Consider the following 22,416-nt stretch of genomic DNA (forward strand, 5'->3'; position numbering starts at 1 on the left):
CTATAAGTACTTTAAACAAAGCAAAAACAAAGGTTTGCAGTATAAATTATTTGCATTATGTGTTATCATTGGCAAACAGACACGCATGATGTTTAATTATTTTTCCTTTTAAAGTTGTTTTCGTGGTTGCAAACATAAGGGACATGTTTGAATGTATCAAATATATAAAAAGCTGTACATACGCAATATCCAGTATTACTCATTTGTTTTGAGTCACGTGCCATGTATTGGAAAGTCTTCTTCACCTTTAAGAAAATAAGCAGACAATAAAGCTTACCCTATCTCATCATGTTTCAGCACGAAAATGTTTGTGATTTCAAAATGGAAATAGACTTTTCCATAGCCGGTCAAGTGATATTATCAGGCAATATACTATTATAACTAATGATTAATAACATTTAAAGTTCTGAAATCCAAACTGATCAGCTCCTACAACTATTAACCCTTTCCCCTGCAAAGTAGCAAAAGAGGTGACTGATATAATCCTGACCTTCTCTATCATTCATCATTAAACATAGCTGCTCAATATGTAGATATGACAAACACACGTTCACGCACGCACACACGCACACACACACACACACACACACATTGATTATGATCTAAAAGGTTAAGCTTGTCCTAGATCAACACTCCTGCTCTGAGATACTTTGAATATGGGCCCTGATCTAGGATGAGTGTTGCCTTTTAGATCATAATGAATTTGATTTATATCAAATCAAATCACGTTTTACTGGTCACAGATTTTATTGCGGGTGTAGAGAAATGCTTGTGTTCCTAGCTCCAACAGTGTAGTAGTATCTAACAATTCACAACAATACACAAATCTAAAAGTAAATGAATGGAATTATAAATATTAGGATAAGCTATATTGGAGTGGCTTTGACGAAATACTGTAGAATAGAATACAGTAAATACATATGACATGAGTAAAGCAGTATGTAAACATTATTATTAAAGTGGCCAGTGGTTCCATGTCTCTGTAAATGACCTTGCCTTCTGGATGGTAGTGCGGTGAACAGGCCGTGGCTCGGGTGGTTGATGTGCTTAATGATATTTTTGGCCTTCCTGTGACATCGGGTGCTTTAGGTGTCCTGGAGGGCAGGAAGTGTGCCCCCGGTGATGCGTTGGGCAGACCGTACCACCCCCTGGAGAGTCCTGCAGTTGCGGGTGGTGCATTTGTCATACCAGGTGGTGATACAGCCCAACATGATGCTCTCATTGTGCATCTGTAAAAGTTTGAGGGTCCTCCTGAGGTTGAAGAGGCGTTGTTGTGCCTTCTTTACCACGTTGTCTCTGTGGGTGGACCATTCCAGATTGTCAGTGATGTGTATGCCGAGGAACTTGAAGCTTTCCACCTTCACCACTGCGGTCCCATCGATGTGGATGGGGCGTGCTCCCTCTGCTGTTTCCTGAAGTCCACGCCCAGCTCCTTTGTTTTGCTGATGTTGAGTGAGAGGTCATTTTCCTGGCCCCACTCTGCCAGGGCCCTCACCTCCTCCCTGTAGGCTGTCTCGTCATTGTTGGTAATCAGGCCTACTACTGTTGTATCGTCTGCTAACTTGATGATTGATTTGGAGGTGTGCCTGGCCACGCAGTCATGGGTGAACAGAGAGTACAGGAGGGGGATAAGCACGCATCCTTGTGGGGCCCCTGTAATGAGGATCAGCGAAGTGGAGGTGTTGTTTCCTACCTTCACCACCTGGGGGCAGCCCGTCAGGAAGTCCAGGATCCAGTTGCACAGGGCGGGGTTCAGACCCAGGGCCCGAGCTTAATAATGGGCTTGGAGTGTACTATGGTGTTGAAGGCTGAGCTATAGTCAATGAAAAGCATTCTGACATAGGTATTCTTCTTGTCCAGATGGGATAGGGCAGTACAATGGTGATTGCATCGTCTGTGGATCTATTGGGGCGGTAAGCAAATTGAAGTGGGTTTAGGGTGTCTGGTAAGGTAGAGGCTATGATCCTTGACTAGTCTCTCAAAGCACTTCATGATGACAGAAGTGAGTGCTATGGGGCGATAGTCATTTAGTTCAGTTACCTTTGCTTTCTTGGGTACAGGAACAATCGTGGACATCTTGAAGCAAGTGTGGACAGCAGACTGGGATAGGGAGAGATTGAATGTGTCCGTAAACACTCCAGCCAGCTGGTCTGCGCATGCTCTGAGGATGATGCTAGGGATGCTGTTTGGGCCGGCAGCCTTGTGAGGGTTAACACGCTTAAATGTCTTACTCAATTCGGCCACGGAGAATGAGTCCTTTGGAGTGGGACACGTCGGTGGCATTGTTTTATCCTCAAAGCGGTTGAAGAAGGTGTTTAGCTTGCCTGGGAGCAAGATGTCAGTGTCCGCGACATGGCTGGTTTTCTCTTTGTAATCCGTGATTGTCTGTATACCCCGCCACATACGTCTCGTGTCTGAGCCGTTGAATTGCGACTCCACTTTGTCTCTGTACTGACGATTTGCCTGTTTGAATTCCTTACGGAGGGAATAACTATGGTGTTTGTATTCAACCATATTCCCTGTCACCTTAAATGTGGTGGTTCGCATTTTCAGTTTTGCACAAATGCTGCCATTAATCCAGTGTCTAGTTTGGGTAGGTTTCAATAGTCACCGTGGGTACAACATCCTCTATACACTACCTGATGAACTCAGTCACTGTGTTGTGTAAGAATCAATGATATTCTCACAGGCTACCCATAACATATCCCAGTCCGCGTGATCAAAACAATCTTGAAGCATGGATTTAGATTGGTCAGACCAGTTTTGAATAAACCTTAGCACGGGTTCTCCCTGTTTGAGTTTCTGCCTTTTGGAAGGGAGGAGCAAAATGGAGTTGTGATCTAATATGTCTAAGGCAACCCGGGGGAGGGCAGGTAGATGTGATCTAGTATTTTTTCTAAACGAGTACTACAGTCAATGTGTTGATAGAACTTCGGTAGCGTTTTCCTCAAATTTGCTTTGTTAAAATCCTCAGCCACAATGAATGCGGCCTCGGGATATGTGGTTTCCAGTTTGTATAAAGTGTAGTTCCTTGAGGGCCGTTTGTGGTATCTGTTTGTTGGGTATTATACACAGTTGTGACTATAACTGAAGAGAATTCTATTGGGAGGTAATATGGTCAGCATTTGATTGTGAGGTATTCTAGGTCAGCTGAACAAAAGGACTTGAGTTTCTGTATGTTATCACAACATGAGTAGTTAATCATTAAGCATACACCCCCACCTTTCTGTTTCCCCTATGAACAGGGTGAACCTGATCCTAGATCAGCACTCCTACTCTTGTGACACTTGATGCATACGGCCCCAGATCTCATCAAAAGGAAACAAACCCAACAGGCAAACAACCTGATGTGATGGAACAAAGTTGTGCTCTACATTATCCCGTAAACTCACCTCTCATCAATGTAAACCACTGTTTGTTCTTCATTTGTTGTAAGCTGTAATTTACGGAATGTTATATCCAGCACACGTGTATAGTTCCATTGAGAGCTTAATAAACAATTTGCTACATAGGGCTCTGGTCAAAAGTAGTGCACTATGAGCCCACTGGGCGGAAGGGAGTTTTAGTTTTTAGTAAGCAAATATTCAATGCAGTTCAGCGCAAAAACATGGTAATGAACTGCATTGACCATAATCCATTGCACCTGTTGATTTCCTGCTCAGGCAGAAATGGATATGCCTGCTGTGTTAGGTTAGATACACAGAGACCGCATGAGAGAGAGATGTACACAACACAACAACTAGAGGGAGGGATAGAGACAGTTCATGAAAGAAAGCATGCCGTATCTTCTTTGTCGAACTAGGAGAATGATTTTGTCAGACAGCTCTGCAGCTAGCCTAGCTAAATTGTATGACTAAAGAAAGAACAATATGGGGAGTACAGAAATAACGCTGCATGGCTGCTACTGCCTAAGCAGAGATGAGATGATTACTTTATTTTATTATTATCAAGAGTCGTGCATCCCCCGAAACACAACCCAACCAAGCTACACTGCTTCTTGACACAATGCCCGCTTAACCCGGAAGCGACAGTGCATTGCGCCTGGTCAGATGAAATCAAAACAGAACTTTATGGTAAAAACTCAACTCGTCATGTTTGGAGGACAAAGAATGCTGAGTTGCATCCAAAGAACACCATAACTACTGTGAAGCATGGGGGTGGAAACATCATGCTTTGGGGCTGTTTTTCTGCAAAGGGACCAGGACGACTGATCCGTGTAAAGGAAAGAATGAATGGGGCCATGTATCGTGAGATTTTGAGTGAAACCCTCCTTCCATCAGCAAGGGCATAGAAGATGAAACGTGACAATGATCCCAAACACACTGCCTGGGCAACGAAGGAGTGGCTTCGTAAGAAACATTTCAAGGTCCTGGAGTGGCCTAGCCAGTCTCCAGATCTCAACCCCATAGAAAATCTTTGGAGGGAGTTGAAAGTCCGTGTTGCCCAGCAACAGCCCCAAAACATCACTGCTCTAGAGGAGATCTGCATGGAGGAATGGGCCAAAATACCAGCAACAGTGTGTGAAAACCTTGTGAAGACTTACAGAAAATGTTTGACCTCTGTCATTGCCAACAAAGGGTATATAACAAAGTATTGAGATAAACTTTTTTTGTTGACCAAATACTTATTTTCCACCATAATTTGCAAATAAATTCTTTAAAAATCCAACAATGTGATTTTCTGGACTTTTTTTTCTCATTTTGTCTGTCATAAGTTGAACTGTACCTATGATGAAAATTTACAGGCCTCTCTCGTCTTTTTAAGTGGGAGAACTTGCACAATTGGTGGCTGACTAAATACTTTTTTGCCCCACTGTATTTCAGTAGTTAGGTTTCCATCCAGTTGGCGACATCAGTGGCGGTTCTAGCTTGTATGGCTCCCTGGGCGAATCCCCTCTTCAGCGCCATTCTGTACTAACTGTAATTTTTTTGGAACAAAACAAATAGATAATCATAACATTTAAAACTATATTAATATAAAAATATACACAGAAATAAGACTCATAAATATCAAAAAGAAGTAACAAAGACGAATAGAATCAAATTTGGCACTCGAGCATCAATACATTACCCATCCCCCAACACTGTCAACCAAGAGTCAAGACTAAACCAATTCACCTTGGTGGTGTGTCGACTGGTTTTATAGTATTCTTAACAATTTCAGACACAAACCAGAAAAAAATTCAACAATATCAATCAATAAATCAAATTTATTTATAAAGCCCTTCTTACATCAGCTGATGTCACAAAGTGCTGTACAGAAACCCAGACTAAACCCCCAAACAACAAGCAATGCAGGTGTAGAAGCACGGTGGCTAGGAAAAACTCCCTAAAAAGGCCAGAACCTAGGAAGAAACAGAGAGAGGAACCAGGCTATGACGGGTGACCAGTCCTCTTCTGACTGTGCCGGGGGGAAATTATAACAGAACATGGCCAAGATGTTCAAATGTTCATAAATGACCAGCAGGGTCAAAATAATAATAATGACAGTGGTTGTCGAGGGTGCAACAAGTCAGCACCTCAGAAGTAAATGTCAGTTGGCTTTTCATAGCCGATCATTCAGAGTATATCTACCACTCTAGAGAGTTGAAAACAGCAGGTCTGGGACAGGTAGCATGTCCAGTGAATAGGTCAGGGTTCCATAGCCGCAGGCAGAACAGTTGAAACTGGAGCAGCAGCACGGCCAGGTGGACTGGGGACAGCAAGGAGTCATCAGGCCAGGTAGTCCTGAGGCATGGTCCTAGGGCTCAGGTCCTCCGAGAGAAAGAGAGAGACTTAAAGAGAGCATACTTAAATTCACACAGGACACTGGATAAGACAGGAGAAATACTCCAGATAGAACAGACTGACCCTAGCCCCCGACAAATAAACGAATGCAGCATAAATACTTGAGGCTGAAACCGGAGGGGTCGGGAGGCACTGTGACCACATCCAACGATACAGGGCCAATCAGGCAGGATATAACCCTCCCACTTTGCCAAAGCACAGCCCCCACACCACTACAGGGATATCTTCAACCACCAACTTACCATCCTGAGACAAGGCCGAGTATAGCCCACAAAGATCTCCGCCACGGCACAACCTAAGGGGGGGGCGCCAACCCGGACAGGAAGATAACGTCAGTGTCACGTTCTGACCTTTATTTCCTTTGTTTTGTATTTATTTAGTATGGTCAGGGCGTGAGTTGGGTGGGCAGTCTATGTTTGTTTTTCTAGGTTTTGGGTATTTCTATGTTTCGGCCTAGTATGGTTCTCAATCAGAGGCAGGTGTCATTAGTTGTCTCTGATTGAGAATCATACTTAGGTAGCCTGGGTTTCACTGTGTGTTTGTGGGTGATTGTTCCTGTCTCTGTGTTTTGCACCAGATAGGGCTGTTTTTGGTTTTCCACGTTTATTGTTTTGTAGTGTTCGTGTTTATCTTTTTTTATTAAAGAACATGAATAACCACCACGCTGCGTTTTGGTCCGCCTCTACTTCACCTAAAGAAAACCGTTACAGAATCACCCACCAACCAAGGACCAAGCGGCGTGGTAAACAGAGGCAGCAACAACAGCAACAGAGGCGCAAAGAGGAATGGACATGGGACGACGTATTGGACGGCAAGGGTTGCTACACCTGGGAGGAGATCCTGGCTGGACGGGATCGCCTTCCATGGGAACAGGTGGAGGCAGCTTGGATAGCAGAGGCAGCCGGAGAGAGGAGCCGGCGATATGAGGGAACACGGCTGGCAAGGAAGCCCGAGAGGCAGCCCCAAAAATTTATTGGGGGAGGCACACAGGAAGTGTGGCGAAGCCAGGTAGGAGACGTGCGCCAACTTCCTGTGCTTACCGGGGGGCGAGAGAGACCGGGCAGGCACCGTGTTATGCGGTGGAGAGCACGGTGTCCCCAGTGCGGGTGCATAGCCCGGTGCGGTACATTCCAGCTCCGCGTATCGGCCGGGCTAGAGTGGGCATCGAGCCAAGTGCCATGAAGCCGGCTCTACGCATCTGGTCTCCAGTGCGTCTCCTTGGGCCGGCTTACATGGCACCAGCCTTGCGCACGGTGTCCCCGGTTCGCCCTGCATAGCCCAGTGCGGGCTATTCCACCTCGCCGCACTGGCAGGGTGACCAGGTGCATTCAACCAGGTAAGGTTGGGCAGGCTCGGTGCTCCAGAGCTCCAGTGCGCCTGCACAGTCCAGTCTATCCGTCACCACCTCCACGCACCAGCCCTCCGGTGGCAGCCCCCCGCACCAGGCTGTCTCTCCGGCTCATCCTTACAGGGGCTCCCTCCTCTCCAGCGCAGCCGGAGTCTCCCTCCTGTTCGGCGCTACCAGAGCTCCCGTCCCTCATTCCAGAGGCGCTAGAGCTACTCAGTCCAGCGCTGCCAGAGCCTTCCTCTCCAGCGTTGACGGAGCTTCCCGTCTGCCCAGCGCCATCTGAGCTACCCATCTGCCCAGCGCCATCTGAGCCACCCGTCTGCCCAGCGCCATCTGAGCCACCCGTCTGCCCAGCGCTGCCTGTGCCGCCAGTCTGCAAGGGGAAAAGTGATGAACGCTGTATATGACCCAGGAGGCCTGTAAACAGTAGCTATACAAATTTATTGAGTAGGCTGGATAGATTTCATGACTAGAAGCTCAAAAGACGAAAACCTAAATGTTTTCAACACCTCCGCATTTGCGGGATACGCGGGGGATATGGTCACTAATGTAACCAGGAGGTGAGGCCTCATTTAAACATAGTAAATTCATCAGGCTTAAGCCATGTTTCAGTCAGGCCAATCACATCAAGATTTTGATCAGTGATTAGTTCATTGACTATAACTGCCTTGGAAGTGAGAGATCTAACATTAAGTAGCTCTATTTTTAGATGTGAGGTATCACAATCTCTTTCAATAATGGCAGGAATGGAGGAGGTCTTTATTCCATTGAGACTGCTAAGGCGAACACTGCCATGACTAGTTTTGACCAAACTAAGTCGAGGCACAACACGGTCTCAATGGGGATAGCTGAGCTGACTACACTGACTGTGCTAGTGGTAGACTCCACTAAGCTGGCAGGCTGGCTAACCGCCTGCTGCTTGGCCTGTACCCTATCTCATTGTGGAGCTAGTGGAGTTAGAGCCCTGTCTATGTTTGTAGATAAGATGAGATGGCTCTTTGCCACCTTCTCCTCCCTCTTGAATCCTCCTCCCCCTCCCCCCCCTCCTCCCTCTCTGCAGATGACTTCGTCAACCATTTTGAAAACTTTCTACCAAGGTCGCATCTGCGACATCCGATCCTCGTTTGCTAAGTCAAACGACACCGCTGGTTCTGCTCACACTGCCCTACCCTGTGCTCTGACCTCTTTCTCCCTCTCTCTCCAGATGACATCTCGCGTCTTGTGACGGCCGGCCGCCCAACAACCTGCCCGCTTGACCCTATCCCCTCCTCTCTTCTCCAGACCATCTCCGGTGACCTTCTCCCTTACCTCACCTCGCTCATCAACTCATCCCTGACCGCTGGCTACGTCCCTCCCGTCTTCAAGAGAGCGAGAGTTGCACCCCTTCTGAAAAAACCTACACTCGATCCCTCCGATGTCAACAACTACAGACCAGTATCCCTTCTTTCTTTTCTCTCCAAAACTCTTGAACGTGCCGTCCTTGGCCAGCTCTCCCGCTATCTCTCTCAGAATGACCTTCTTGATCCAAATCAGTCAGGTTTCAAGACTAGTCATTCAACTGAGACTGCTCTTCTCTGTATCACGGAGGCGCTCCGCACTGCTAAAGCTAACGCTCTCTCCTCTGCTCTCATCCTTCTAGACCTATCGGCTGCCTTCGATACTGTGAACCATCAGATCCTCCTCTCCACCCTCTCAGAGTTGGGCATCTCCGGCGCGGCCCACGCTTGGATTGCGTCCTACCTGACAGGTCGCTCCTACCAGGTGGCGTGGCGAGAATCCGTCTCGTCACCACGTGCTCTCACCACTGGTGTCCCCCAGGGCTCTGTTCTAGGCCCTCTCCTATTCTCGCTATACACCAAGTCACTTGGCTCTGTCATAACCTCACATGGTCTCTCCTATCATTGCTATGCAGACGACACACAATTAAACTTCTCCTTTCCCCCTTCTGACGACCAGGTGGCGAATCGCATCTCTGCATGTCTGGCAGACATATCAGTGTGGATGACGGATCATCACCTCAAGCTGAACCTCGGCAAGACGGAGCTGCTCTTCCTCCCGGGAAGGACTGCCCGTTCCATGATCTCGCCATCACGGTTGACAACTCCATTGTGTCCTCGTCCCAGAGCGCTAAGAACCTTGGCGTGATCCTGGACAACACCCTGTCGTTCTCAAATAACATCAAGGCGGTGGCCCGTTCCTGTAGGTTCATACTCTACAACATCCGCAGAGTACGACCCTGCCTCACACAGGAAGCGGCGCAGGTCCTAATCCAGGCACTTGTCATCTCCCGTCTGGATTACTGCAACTCGCTGTTGGCTGGGCTCCCTGCCTGTGCCATTAAACCCTACAACTCATCCAGAACGCCGCAGCCCGTCTGGTGTTCAACCTTCCCAAGTTCTCTCACGTCACCCCGCTCCTCCGCTCTCTCCACTGGCTTCCAGTTGAAGCTCGCATCCGCTACAAGACCATGGTGCTTGCCTACGGAGCTGTGAGGGGAACGGCACCTCAGTACCTCCAGGCTCTGATCAGGCCCTACACCCAAACAAGGGCACTGCGTTCATCCACCTCTGGCCTGCTCGCCTCCCTACCACTGAGGAAGTACAGTTCCCGCTCAGCCCAGTCAAAACTGTTCGCTGCTCTGGCCCCCCAATGGTGGAACAAACTCCCTCACGACGCCAGGACAGCGGAGTCAATCACCACCTTCCGGAGACACCTGAAACCCCACCTCTTTAAGGAATACCTAGGATAGGATAAAGTAATCCTTCTCCCCCTCCCCCTTAAAAGACCTAGATGCACTATTGTAAAGTGGCTGTTCCACTGGATGTCATAAGGTGAAAGCACCCATTTGTAAGTCGCTCTGGATAAGAGCGTCTGCTAAATGACTTAAATGTAAATGTAAATGTAGAGCTCATCACTCCCCCTAACTGGGAGGGGGCCAGAGAAAATTACTCGATGCCGACACATCTTTCTAGCTGATTTACACGCTGAAGCTATGACCTCTGACGATTTCACAGTAACATCGTTGGTGCCGACGTGGATAACAATATCCCTATACTCTCCAGTTTTAGCTTTAGCCAGCACCATCTTCAGATTAGCCTTAACCTCTTCAGTCGACCCTCTACTTTTTTGAACATTCTGTTAAAAATCGCGCAACATTTCAGCGCCCTGCTACTCATGCCAGGAATATAGTATATGCATTTGCTTAGTCTGTGTGGATAGAAAACACTCAGACGTTTAAAAAACTGGTTAAATCACTGCTGTGGCTTTAACAGAACGGCATTTACATCGAAAAGCACAGGAAAAACTGATCACTGAAAATGGGAAAATATATCCATGCGCTACTTGATCCCATTGATAAAGGTGAACCACAATTAATTGACTGAGGTTGCAGTACCTACAGCTTCCACACGGTGTCTAGAGTCTTGTCATTTCCCTTCGATTTTTTTCTTGGTCAAACACATGCAGGACACCGTATCTAATCCGGTCTAGGACCGGATATTTTCATTGAGTTTCTAGCCGGACATTTTTCCAGACGGACAGCTAATGATCTTTACATCGCCTCCTGATGAATTTTATCGCTTATTAATGTTTACTAATACCTAAAGTTGCATTACAAACGTATTTCGAAGTGTTTTGTGAAAGTTTATCGTCGACTTTTTGAATTTTAAAAAATTACGTTACGTTTTGAAACGATGTTTTTTTCGTTTATCACACAGTCTACATATAACGATATCTAGGCTTTATATGGACCGATTTAATCGAAATAAAGACCCAAATAGTGTTTATGGGACATCTAGGAGTGCCAACAAAGAAGATGGTGAAAGGTAATGAATGTTTTCTATTTTATTGTGCGGTTTGTGTAACGCCGAAATGCTAATTATTTTGTTTACGTCCCCTGTGGGTCTTTTGGGGTGTTGCATGCTATCAGATAATAGCTTCTCATGCTTTCGCCGAAAAGCATTTTAAAAATCTGACTTGTTGCCTGGATTCACAACGAGTGTAGCTTTAATTCGATACCCTGCATGTGTATTTTAATGAACTTTTGAGTTTTAACTAATACTATTAGCATTTAGCGTAGCGCATTTGCATTTCCAGAGCTCTAGTTGGGACGCAAGCGTCCCGAGTAGAAGCAACAGGTTAATGTCGGTAGCCCTGCACCCTGGTAAACAGTGTATGATTGCTGGATGATTATTTTTAAGTCTAATACTGCGGGTAATGGAGTCGCCAATGACTAGGGTTTTCAATTTGTCAGAGCTAATGGTGGGAGGCTTTGGCATCTCAGACCCCGTAACGGGAGGAGTAGAGACCATAGACTATAGACCATGTGACTATATTTTTCGAAAAAGAACATCAAGCTCATTTCACCACCCTGTGAAATGTGTCATCATTTATTTAGTCTGTAGCCTAAAAAACTGCATGCGTGACCTGAACTTTACTTCGATATGATTGTTATTATATCAATATTTGTATTTCCACTGACATTTCAAGCATCATTGAATTTAGTTTTGTCGACATTTCATTTACCGACCAATGTTCTGTTGCCACCAAGCCTGTCGTGAATTTTTTAAATCAGAAATATACTTTACTCGCATAAAAAGGTTGGATGGAAACCTGGTTAGTGACTATGACTGCCATGTGGGTATACTGTATAAAAAATATGGGCATTCATGATTCTTTCTCCCTCCATTCTTCTTCAGCGTCCAAGCTGTCGATGGGAAAACAGGAGGCTTTTGAGATCTTCAGGAGAGACCATGAAGACCGGCTGACCATCGAGGACAACAAGGCCCTGCTCAAACAGAGGTCAGAGGGCAAGGGGAGGCCTTGTTGGGAACGTCAATTTCAGTTTACCAGTTGTTCCTAGTTTTTAATCTGAAAGTTTGCTACGGTTGATAAACCCTGAAAATAGATCGATAGCACTTGAACAGACTTTGAACTTATCCTATGTGCATAGAAATTGATAGTAACTTTATTTGTCCTCTTGTGAACTGAGTTGTACCTCTGTGAAACGTGTGAAATATTTTGAGTGTACCAGGATAACAGTAACCAAACTAATTTGCAGAATGTTGCTGGGTAGCGTGCTCAAGGACAGTTTAGGTCTCTACAAAACAGAGCCATATGCTTTTGGAGATGTTTTGCTGTCTGTCCACTCTGTTTGGGGTCACTGGGTCAGGATATACTCCCCTCCATATGTATTTTGACAGTGAAGCTAACATTTTTATTTTGGCTCTATACTTCAGCATTTTATGTTTGAGATGTATCAAATTAGTCAATAGTACAGAATGTCACCTTTAATTTCAGGGTATTTTCATACAAATCTGTTTTACGATTTAGAAATGAAAGCACTTTATGTATCTAGCCCCCCATTTGAAAAGTTGGACAAAGTGTTTGGACAAATTGACTTATAGTGTATCAAAGTAGTCATTAGTGTAGTATTTGGTCCCATAGTTCTTGCAAGCAATGACTACATCAAGCTTGTGACCATATGAAATTGACCAAATTAAACATTTGCTCTCAAATCCAAATTTATGCATAGAGACAAATGTAAATGTTTTGCTTCACTGTCTAAATACAGGAGGAGTGTACATGAGTTCACTCATCTTGTTGATAGACAAGGACACAGAATAGTAGGCCCATACCCCCAACGGCATATCTTTTAGTTTTTCATTTTCTCTCCTCGCCGATCCCCCATTTTTGGTACAGACATGAATTGAAGGGGAGCGGAGCCCTGTTAAATGTGATGGTAATGGCTTTCTGTGTCAATCCCTTCACAAGCACATTCTCTCACATATAGTCAAACTCACAGACACACACGTTTGTTTTACTGTCCTTGTGGGGACCAAACAATTGATTACCATTCAAAATAAAAAAAAATCCTAACCCCTAACACTAAACCTAACTCTTAACCTAACCCTAACCTTAATCCCAAACCTAACCTTAACCGGAGACCCCAACTCCTAAACCCTAACCCTAATAGTAACCCTAAACCTAAACTAGACTTTTTCCTTATAGGGACCGGCGAAATGTCCCCACTTTGTTTTACTATCCTTATGAGGACTTCTCATGAACTATCCCTTTATCCTGACATGGCTCAGGTACAGAAAGAGAAACAGGGTTTTGCAGGAAATTTTTGCCTACTGATATCTTTGTTTCTGTGTAGGTTTGCTGAGGCTAAAGCATATGGGGAGGAGGTGAACGAAGCCAGAAACGGAGTCAGTAAGTCACATACGAGCACCATATGCTAGCACAACCTTATAGCCACTCATTAAAATATTATTCTTGTAAGTCATGACTCACCGCATACAAATTCGATGTATACGTACACTATATATACAAAGTATGGACACCCCTTCAAATTATAGGATTCGGCTATTTCAGCCACACCCGTTGCTGACAGGTATTTAAAATCGAGCACACTGCCATGCAATCGCCATAGACAAACATTGGCAGTAAAATGGCCCTACTGAAGAGCTCAGTGACTTTCAATGTGACACCGTCATAGGATGCCACCTTTTCAACAAGTCAGTTTGTCAAATTTCTGCCCTGCTACAGCAGCTCCGGTCAACTGTAAGTGCTGTTACTGTGAAGTGGAAACGTCTAGGAGCAACAACAGCTTGGCCACGAAGTGGTAGGCAACAGAAGCTCAAAAAATGGGAATATAGAGTGCTGAAGCGTGTAAAAATTGTCTGTCCTCCATTGCAACACTCACTACTGAGTTCCAAACTGCCACTGGAAGCAACGTCAACACAATAACTGTTCATCGGGAGCTTCATTAATAACCTGTTAAGGTATAGGGGGCAGCATTTTCACTTTTGAATAAATAGCGTGCCCAATTTCAACTTCCTGCTACACATGCCAGGAATATATGATATGCATATTATTAGTAGGTGTGGGTAGAAAACACTCTGAAGTTTCTAAAACTGTTTGAATCATGTCTGTGACTATAACAGAACTTATGTAGCAGGCAAAACCCTGAGGACTAACTGTTCAGATTTTATTTTATTTTTTGCCTCTGACCTTTGTCTTTGCCAAGGGATATTTGATAGGAACCATTTTACAGTTCCTACGACTTCCACTGGATGTCACCAGTCTTTGGAATTTGGTTGAGGTTAATCATTTGTGCAACGAAGAAGAAGCACATCCTGGAACAAGGTTACACTGTTGAGAGTTGCGCAAGACGAAAAAAGGAGCATGGTTTGTTTACTTGCTGTATTGAATACAGATTGCCCCGTCTACAATTTGATCCATTATTAACGTTTAAAAATACCTAAAGTTGTATTACAAAAGTAGTTTGAAATATTTTGGCAAAGTTTATAGGCAACTTTTGAAATGTTTTGTAGTGACATTGTGTTTTGGTAAGCAGTTTTTTTCTGGATAAATGGACGGAATTAATCGGGGAAAAAAGGACCAATTGTGATGTTTATGGGACATATTGGAGTGCCAACAAAAGAAGCTCGTCAAAGGTAATGCATGTTTTATATTTTATTTCAGCGTTTTGTGTAGCGCCTGCAGGTTTGAAATATGCTACCCTCTTTATTGACATTGTGCTATCCTCAGATAATAGCTTCTTAATGCTTTCACCGAAAAGCTTTTTGAAATCTGACATGTTGGCTGGATTCACAACGAGTGTAGCTTTAATTGAGTATCTTACATGTGTGATTTAATGAATGTTTGATTTTATATCATTATTTGAATGTGCCGCACTGCAAGCGTCCCCTATACCATAAGAAGTTAAATGGGTTTCCATGGCCGAGCAGCCGCACAAAAGACTAAGATCACCATGTGCAATGCCAAGCATCGGCTGGAGTGGTATAAAGCTGGCCTCCATTAAACTCTGGAGCAGTCAAAACGCATTCTCTGGATTGATCACGCTTCACCATCTGGCAGTCCGACGGACGAATCTGGGTTTGGCGGATGCCAGGGGAACGCTACCTACCTCAATGCATATAGTGCCAACTGTAAAGTTTGGTAGAGGAGGAGTAATGTTCTGGGGCTGTTTTTCATAGTTCGGGCTAGGCCCGTTAGTTCCAGTGAAGGGAAATCTTAACGCAACACCATACAATGACATTCTAGACCCGTGGTTCCCAAACTTTTCATAGTCCTGTACCCCTTAAAACATTCAACCTCCAGCTGTGTACCCCCTCTAGCACCAGGGTCAGTGCACTCTCAAATGTTGTCTTTTGCCATCATTGTAAGCCTGCCACACACACACTATACGATACATTTATTAAACATAAGAATGAGTGTGAGTTTTTGTCACAACCCGGCTCGTGGGAAGTGACAAAGAGCTCTTATAGGACCAGGGCACAAATAATAATATACTATAAATCAATTATTTTGCTCTTTATTTAGCCATCTTACATATAAAACTGTATTTTTTCATCGAATGTTGTGAATAACTCACTACAGGTTAATGAGAAGGGTGTGCTTGAAAGGATGCACATAACTCTGCAATGTTGGGTTGTATAGGACAGAGTCTCAGTCTTTTTCCACACACAGTCTGTACCTGTATTTGAGTTTATTTTATTTTATTTTTACAGGGACAGTGCACATTAATCATCGTTTCAGTAAAAGTGCCGGTTTTAGCCAGCCGGCTAATTTTCAACTGCAGTCCCTGGGCAGGTTATTAAAAACAATTACAATATAGACATTCATTGAGCAGTGAGCACACGCAGAGCAACATAGGACAAGCAATACTGTCACTGGAATTTCATAATTCCTATTGATTGTACATTAATTAAATCACTCAGTCTATTTTATAAGAATTTGTAAGATTCCTATTTGCATAAAATAGACACAGACCAGTCTTATCAAAATTAGATAATAGTATTTATTCTCGGAGCGCACTGCCATGTAACCACGAACAACAGTTCAAAATACAAAATATGACGTCATAGGTTATAAAACATCCTTTCTCCTATCAACCAGGATTCCAACAAGTTGGAAAGTTCATTCCAACCCACTAGCTCGCTCACTCCAAACACACACTTATCTATTAACTTCTGGAATCTTCACCTTCATCCATCACCATTTAGAAGACAGTTTCAGATAGTGGAAAACCCAGGAAAACACTCTCTGCCTATCTAAACATCCCAGAGCTAAGTTGAGTCGGTTCAACCATAGGTTAACGACCGTTTTTGCTTATTTAAAAACCCACAATTCCAGTCTTCTCCAACCTGGCTGGAATGGTATTTATTTTATTTTATTACCCCCTGTCTCATGCTCCACAATCCCTTCCTTATTAATTCATATTATTAATCAGATATAATAAAACAGAGTATAAGTTTCATTTGTTATAGTTCTATTTAAAATGTAGATATTGTTTAGTCATTATTCATAAAATTCCTAACAAATAAATACATAGCATACAGACAGAGCAACATAGAACAAAAAGCAACAAGACAAAATCTTTAAAAGCAACAAAGTGTTTCCATACCTCACAAGCTACAGACAACATGGAAAGAGGCAATACACAGCTAGGGATTATGTTCACAAATCTGGATGACCTTTAGCCACGTCTTCATGCATTTTGTGAAAGTGTGATATGTGGTGCAGTTATGTGTGTCTGATGGCAGTGTATTCCAGACATGGGAAGCTCTCACAGAGAAAGCGGATTTACTAAAGGTGTTTTTACTTAAGGGAACTACACAGTCACCTCTCATGGCAGACGTTGTGGATCTGCTGCCATATGTTTGTGTTTTCTTTTTAACAAAAATACTGAGTGGAGGGGGAGCCAGGCCATTTAGGATCTTGAATACAAGACATGCGTCGGTGTATTGCACAAGATTTTCCCAACTTAGGAGCTCATGCTTTCTGAGGATGTAGCAGTGATGATGGCTATTGGGCTTCATATCAAGCACCTTGAGAGCCTGTTTATAGACAGACTGAATAGGTTTTAATGTTGTACAGCAAGCTTGGGCCCAACTAGTCAAGCAGTATGTTAAGTGGGGGAGTATCATAGATTTGAAGTACAGTTTTGCTACCTCTGTAGTCAAACAATTTCGTATAAATCGGAAATTAGCTAGGTTGAATTTGGTTATTTGAATGACCTTTTTCACATGCTTTTTAAAGAGAGATTGGAATCAAGTATGATGCCAAGGTACTTAAAATCAGATACCACCTGGAGCTTATCCCCTGACACATAGACATCTGTCTCAGTAGCATCTGTTGCCCTCTTTGTGAAGAACATGCAAACGTTTTTTTTCACATTGAGATGCAAACACGAGTCACTGAGCCACGTTGTAACCTGGGCCAATACAGTAGTGAGTTCTTGTGCAGCTTGGTGTTTGCTCTTTGCATGCACATATATCACTGTATCATCTGCATACATTTGAACTTCAGACCCAGTACAGACAGAAGGCAGATCATTAATGTACAGGCTGAACAGGAGGGGCCCCAGTATAGACCCTTGGGGCATGCCCACATCATAGCTAAGAGTGGGCGACAGCTCATTGCTCACTCTGACACACTGAGTTCTGCCTTCAAGGCATGATTTTAATCATCTCAAGGCATCGGGGGAAAAGTTGAACTTGGACAATTTTGTGATGAGAATCTCATGGTTAACAGTATCAAAAGCCTTCACTAGGTCCGGAAACAGAGCTCCAACAACGCCCCCTTTTGTCCATCTTGGACTTCACATTTTCCAGAAGAAAGCAATTGGCTGTTTCTGTGGAATGTTTCGCTCTGAAGCCAAACTGCATGGAGTGTAATGTGAAGGGGCTGTTGATGAGGTGGGCAATCAGTTGTTCTGCTACACACTTTTCAACAACCTTCGACACCACAGGTAGTATACTAATGGGCCTGTAGTTACTCACGTCAGCAGGGTCGCCCGATTTAAAGATGGCCTTTATTATGGCCGACTTCCATACCCTTGGAACCACCCCCAGACCAATAGATGTGTTGGTGACCTTTGTAATGGGGCCAATGAGTGACTCTTTGTAGTTTTTAAGAAAGGTAGAGTCCAGCCCAAACACATATTTGGCTTTAGAATTCTTTGGTGAGCTAATCACCTTGTTCACCTTTGACTCAGAAACCTCCCTTGTGTTAGATTGTTATTCACCATGATTTCTAGTCTTTTTGCAGTGTTACTATGGTCTTTCCCCGTTAACTTTTTTAAATTCTCCCAAATCAATTTAGAATGTCCCTTTGCTTCACCAATTATGTTAATAAAAAATTTGCCTTGACCCGTCTGTTTTTCTTTCCTCACCTTATTTCTCAACATGGTAAACCTACGTCTGTCATGCTCTAATTTGGATTTTAGGGCTGTTTTTAGAGCATAATCTCATTCTTTCATCAATTTCCAGATTTCTCCATCTAGCCAAGGAAGAGTGCTCTTTTGTCCAGGTTTGGGTTTGATTTTCTTTAGGAAACCATTCATTGTAGTCTGGATTGTGGATAGAAAAACCTGACTATCAGCTTCCACGTCTGTATAGGACAAGAGATCATTCCAGTTAATTTCCTTAATTGTGTTTTCAAAATATTTGAATTCACTCTTAGGTATTCTTAGTTGATCTGCCTTTCTAACAGTAGAGAGGTTAAACCTGTTCTTAGACAGCTTTCTGGCTATAAGTGTCAGATTATGATCAGATAGCCCAGTAACCATATTGTGTTATGCAGGTGAGTGAGGACCCAAAAGCGGTTTAACAGAAACAGAGTCCTTTAATGTCAAAACACAGGGAAGACATAGATCCTCTTCAGATGTATTGAATAGCAAAATAGACAACCCGCAGAGAGGGCGACAAATAAATCATAAAGTCCTTCTGATACTACAGAAAAGTCCCCTTCTTAGCAGCAGAGGAGAATAGCAGGGTTAGCGGCGACAGACTGCTGGTCTCACTGGGTAGGCGCGGGTTGTAGATGACAGAGGTACCTGATCACACGTAGCATCAGATGAACAGGCAGATTCCGACAGGACGAGACAAGGGTGAAGCAAACGTGACGATAGTTTGGTTCTGGCATGAGAAACTCAAAACGAGAATCTGACAAAGACAGAAGCAGGAACAGAGAGAGAAATAGAGACCTAATCAGAGGGAAAAGGGGAACAGGTGGGAAAAGGGTGAACGAGGTAGTTAGAGAACATGAGGAACAGCTGGGGGAAGGAAAGGAAGAGAAGGTAACCTAATACGACCAGCAGGGGGAGACGGAGTGAAGAGAAAGAACAGGAACAAGACATAATATGACAATACATGACATATTGAATGATTTAGTCACTCTCTCTGGTTTATTACTGAACACAAAATCAATCTGTGTTTTAGAGCAACAAGTCAGGCTGGTTGGCCCTTTAACTAGCTGTGTAAGGTCAAATGTATTAGTGATCCGTTTGAGGGTTTTCCTACAATACCTATCTTCATAATTAATATTAAAATCTCCCATTTAAGATGACCTCTTTCCCAAAATCACATTCCCTAAGCATGTCATTAAACTGATCAAAAAACACACTTTGGTGGAAGGTGGCCTATACATTCCAATAAGGGTAAAAGACATTTGGGGAGACAGTGTAACGTTCAGGCCAATACATTCTAGTTCATTATCACATGACCACTCAATTTGTTTACATTGGATATGTTCTTTAATGTAGATCATCACACCTCCTCCTCTTCCTCCCCAATCCTGTCTCTCCTGAAAACATTGTAGCCAGGCACAATCAAAGCAGCATATGGAGAGTTTTTATTTTATTTCGTTTTCATGCTAATGAGGGATGAGAATCCTCTCTCACATAGGTACATGGTTGCAAAGGGCATCAGTGTCTTAACAGCGTGATTTTCCAAGGCAGGATACTCTGAGCACAGCCCAATCCAGAAATCTGGCAATGGCTTCTGATTAAATTCAATTTTCACAGAACTGCTTGTTGCAATTTCGATGCTCTCTTGTTCAGATATCGGTAAGTAGACTGGAGGCAGGGCATGAAAGGCATAACGAATCCAGTTGTTTGTGTCAACCATTTCGGGAAAGTAACTCACTCAGGTGCTTCACTATATCACATTTGACATTGTCCATAAGTTTGAGTTCATTTGCACACAAAATATATATATATATATATATATATATATATATATATATATAGAAATATATATAGAAAAATAGAAAAAAAATTTGAATCACATTTTTATGTGGTTTTATCCCTGACAGCATTGTACGCGTACCCCAGTTTGGGAATACCTGTTCTAGACCATTCTGTGCTTCCAATTTTGTGGCAACAACCCCTTTCTTGTTTCAGCTGTTCACAAAGCAAGATCCATACAGAAATTGTTGGTCGAGATCGGTGTGGAATAACTTCACTGGCCTGCACAAAGCCCTGACCTCAACCCCATCAAACACCTTTGGGATGAATTGGAATGCCGACTGCGAGCCAGGCCTAATCACCCAACATTAGTGTCCGACCTCACTAATGCTCTTGTGGCTGAATGGAAGCAAGTCCCCGCAGCAATGTTCATCTATTTGAAAGCCTTCCCAGAAGAATGGAGGCTGTTACAACAGCAAAGGGGGGACCAACTCCATATTAATAACCATAATTTTGGAGTTAGATGTTTGACGAGCAGGTGTCCATGTACTTTTGCTTATGTTGTGTGTTTGCTCTGATTTCATGCTCTTCCATTTGGGAGCACTTTTACATAGCACTATTTATGATTGCCAAGTGCATCCTCACTCGCATGCTAATAGTACCGCTTTGTTGGTAGAAAGACCTTCTGAAGTGTGTGGTGTGTGTGTGTGTGTGCGTGCGTGCATCTGTGCAAGTGTGTGTGATTGCTGCCATGCATGTTTCTGAGAGGAAGTGAGTGTGTGGACTATGCTGCCTCTATAGCATATCCAGGGGTTGATGGTTCAGAATGCATACTATAAATTGCATGCCGGAAATCGGTTTACAGTCAGTGTTTCATTGTCACCACTACCATTATCCTAATAGTAAACATGTCCCTGATGCAGGCTCATGTAACACTGTTAATTTACCTTTACATGAACTTTCCTGGAAACCCCAAGACACTATCCACGTGGCACCCTATTCCCTATACAGTCCACTACTTTTGACCAGAGCACTATGGGTCCCGGTTAAAAGCAGTGAATAGGGTGCCATTTGGGATGCAGCCTATGATTCCTAATAGTGAACAGAAAAAAAAACAGAACATTCTGCTATGGGGGCCCTGTTTCTCTGAAGTGTCCAAGTGTCGCTCAGCACATTCCAGAACTTTTCCAGGACTGGCGAGAAAGGGTGGCTCCCCTGAAGGCTGTTTTATGAGAGCTCAGTTAAGCACGCCCCTGCCTTCTCTGGGTTATGTCCCTGACAGGTAGGCTTCGGGTGCCATAAAGCTCCCTGGCACGGTCCCCGCTTTTTAATATCCATTTAATATCCATTTTCCTCTATGTAGCTGGAAAAGTACTAACAACCCTCTTTTTCAAATGGTCCTTAGCTGCACCAGATGCCAGACACCAAGTCCGGCATCTGGTGCCAAGAAATCCACCCCAAGTTTTAGAGCACTTCTCTTTCCGTAATCCCTTGGAAATGGATTACCTCAAACCTGTTCAAACAGCCACGAGCTACTGTGTGTTTTTATGACTTACTTTTGTCACAGTATAAAACATAAAACTTACTATGTGGTCTAAAACGTGTACACACAACCCTGTTCTAGAATGTTGGACCATTGGCTTTCATATTATTCAGATTCTAAACTATTCCACGTAGACATACCATTGTGGCCCGGTAGCTATGGCTGTGTAGGATGAAGTTGCACCTGAACACTGATCTTGGGTCAGATTTGCATTTTCCCCACTAAGGGTTCAGGATGAGGGGAAGCTGATCTTAGATCTGTACCTAGGGAAACTTCACCCAGGAGCGAATTGGGCTTTACACCACACAGCCAGATTTAGGAGTGATGACCGGAAATTAAAGGGATGCCGAGTTTCAGCACCAACAGCATCCTCTTCTCCAGTATTAATGCAGTGTGATTGCCTCACATTTACAGTGCCTTCAGAAAGTATTCACACCCCTTGACGTTGTTGTGTTTCAAAGTGGGATTAATGTCAAAGTGTAAGAAATACCACCAAAAAAGGAATATTGATTAGATAAGTATTCTACCCCCTGAGACAATACATGTTAGAATCACCTTTGGCCTCATGGTGAAACCCCTGAGCAGATTCCTTCCTCTCCGGTAACTGAAGAAGGACACCTGTATCTTTGTAGTGCCTGGGTGTATTGATGCACCATCCAAAGTGTAAATAATAACTTCACCATGCTCAAAGGGATATTCAATGTCTGCTTTATGTTTATTTTTACCTACAGTATCTACCAAT

At 43.7% G+C, this 22,416-nt stretch overlaps 1 protein-coding gene across 1 annotated transcript in view; it reads left to right on the forward strand.

Moving 5' to 3' along the window:
* kif6 (kinesin family member 6) overlaps positions 1–22,416 on the forward strand; it is a 231,250-nt gene that overhangs the window by 166,634 nt on the left and 42,200 nt on the right. Inside the window, exons 14-15 of the mRNA XM_029641050.2 lie at positions 11,832–11,934; positions 13,292–13,347. Of these exons, the coding sequence (XP_029496910.1) occupies positions 11,832–11,934; positions 13,292–13,347 (159 nt within the window). The remainder of the gene's footprint in view (positions 1–11,831; positions 11,935–13,291; positions 13,348–22,416) is intronic.

Source organism: Oncorhynchus nerka, linkage group LG28 (assembly GCF_034236695.1).
Source record: "Oncorhynchus nerka isolate Pitt River linkage group LG28, Oner_Uvic_2.0, whole genome shotgun sequence".
NCBI classification, from domain to species: domain Eukaryota; kingdom Metazoa; phylum Chordata; class Actinopteri; order Salmoniformes; family Salmonidae; genus Oncorhynchus; species Oncorhynchus nerka.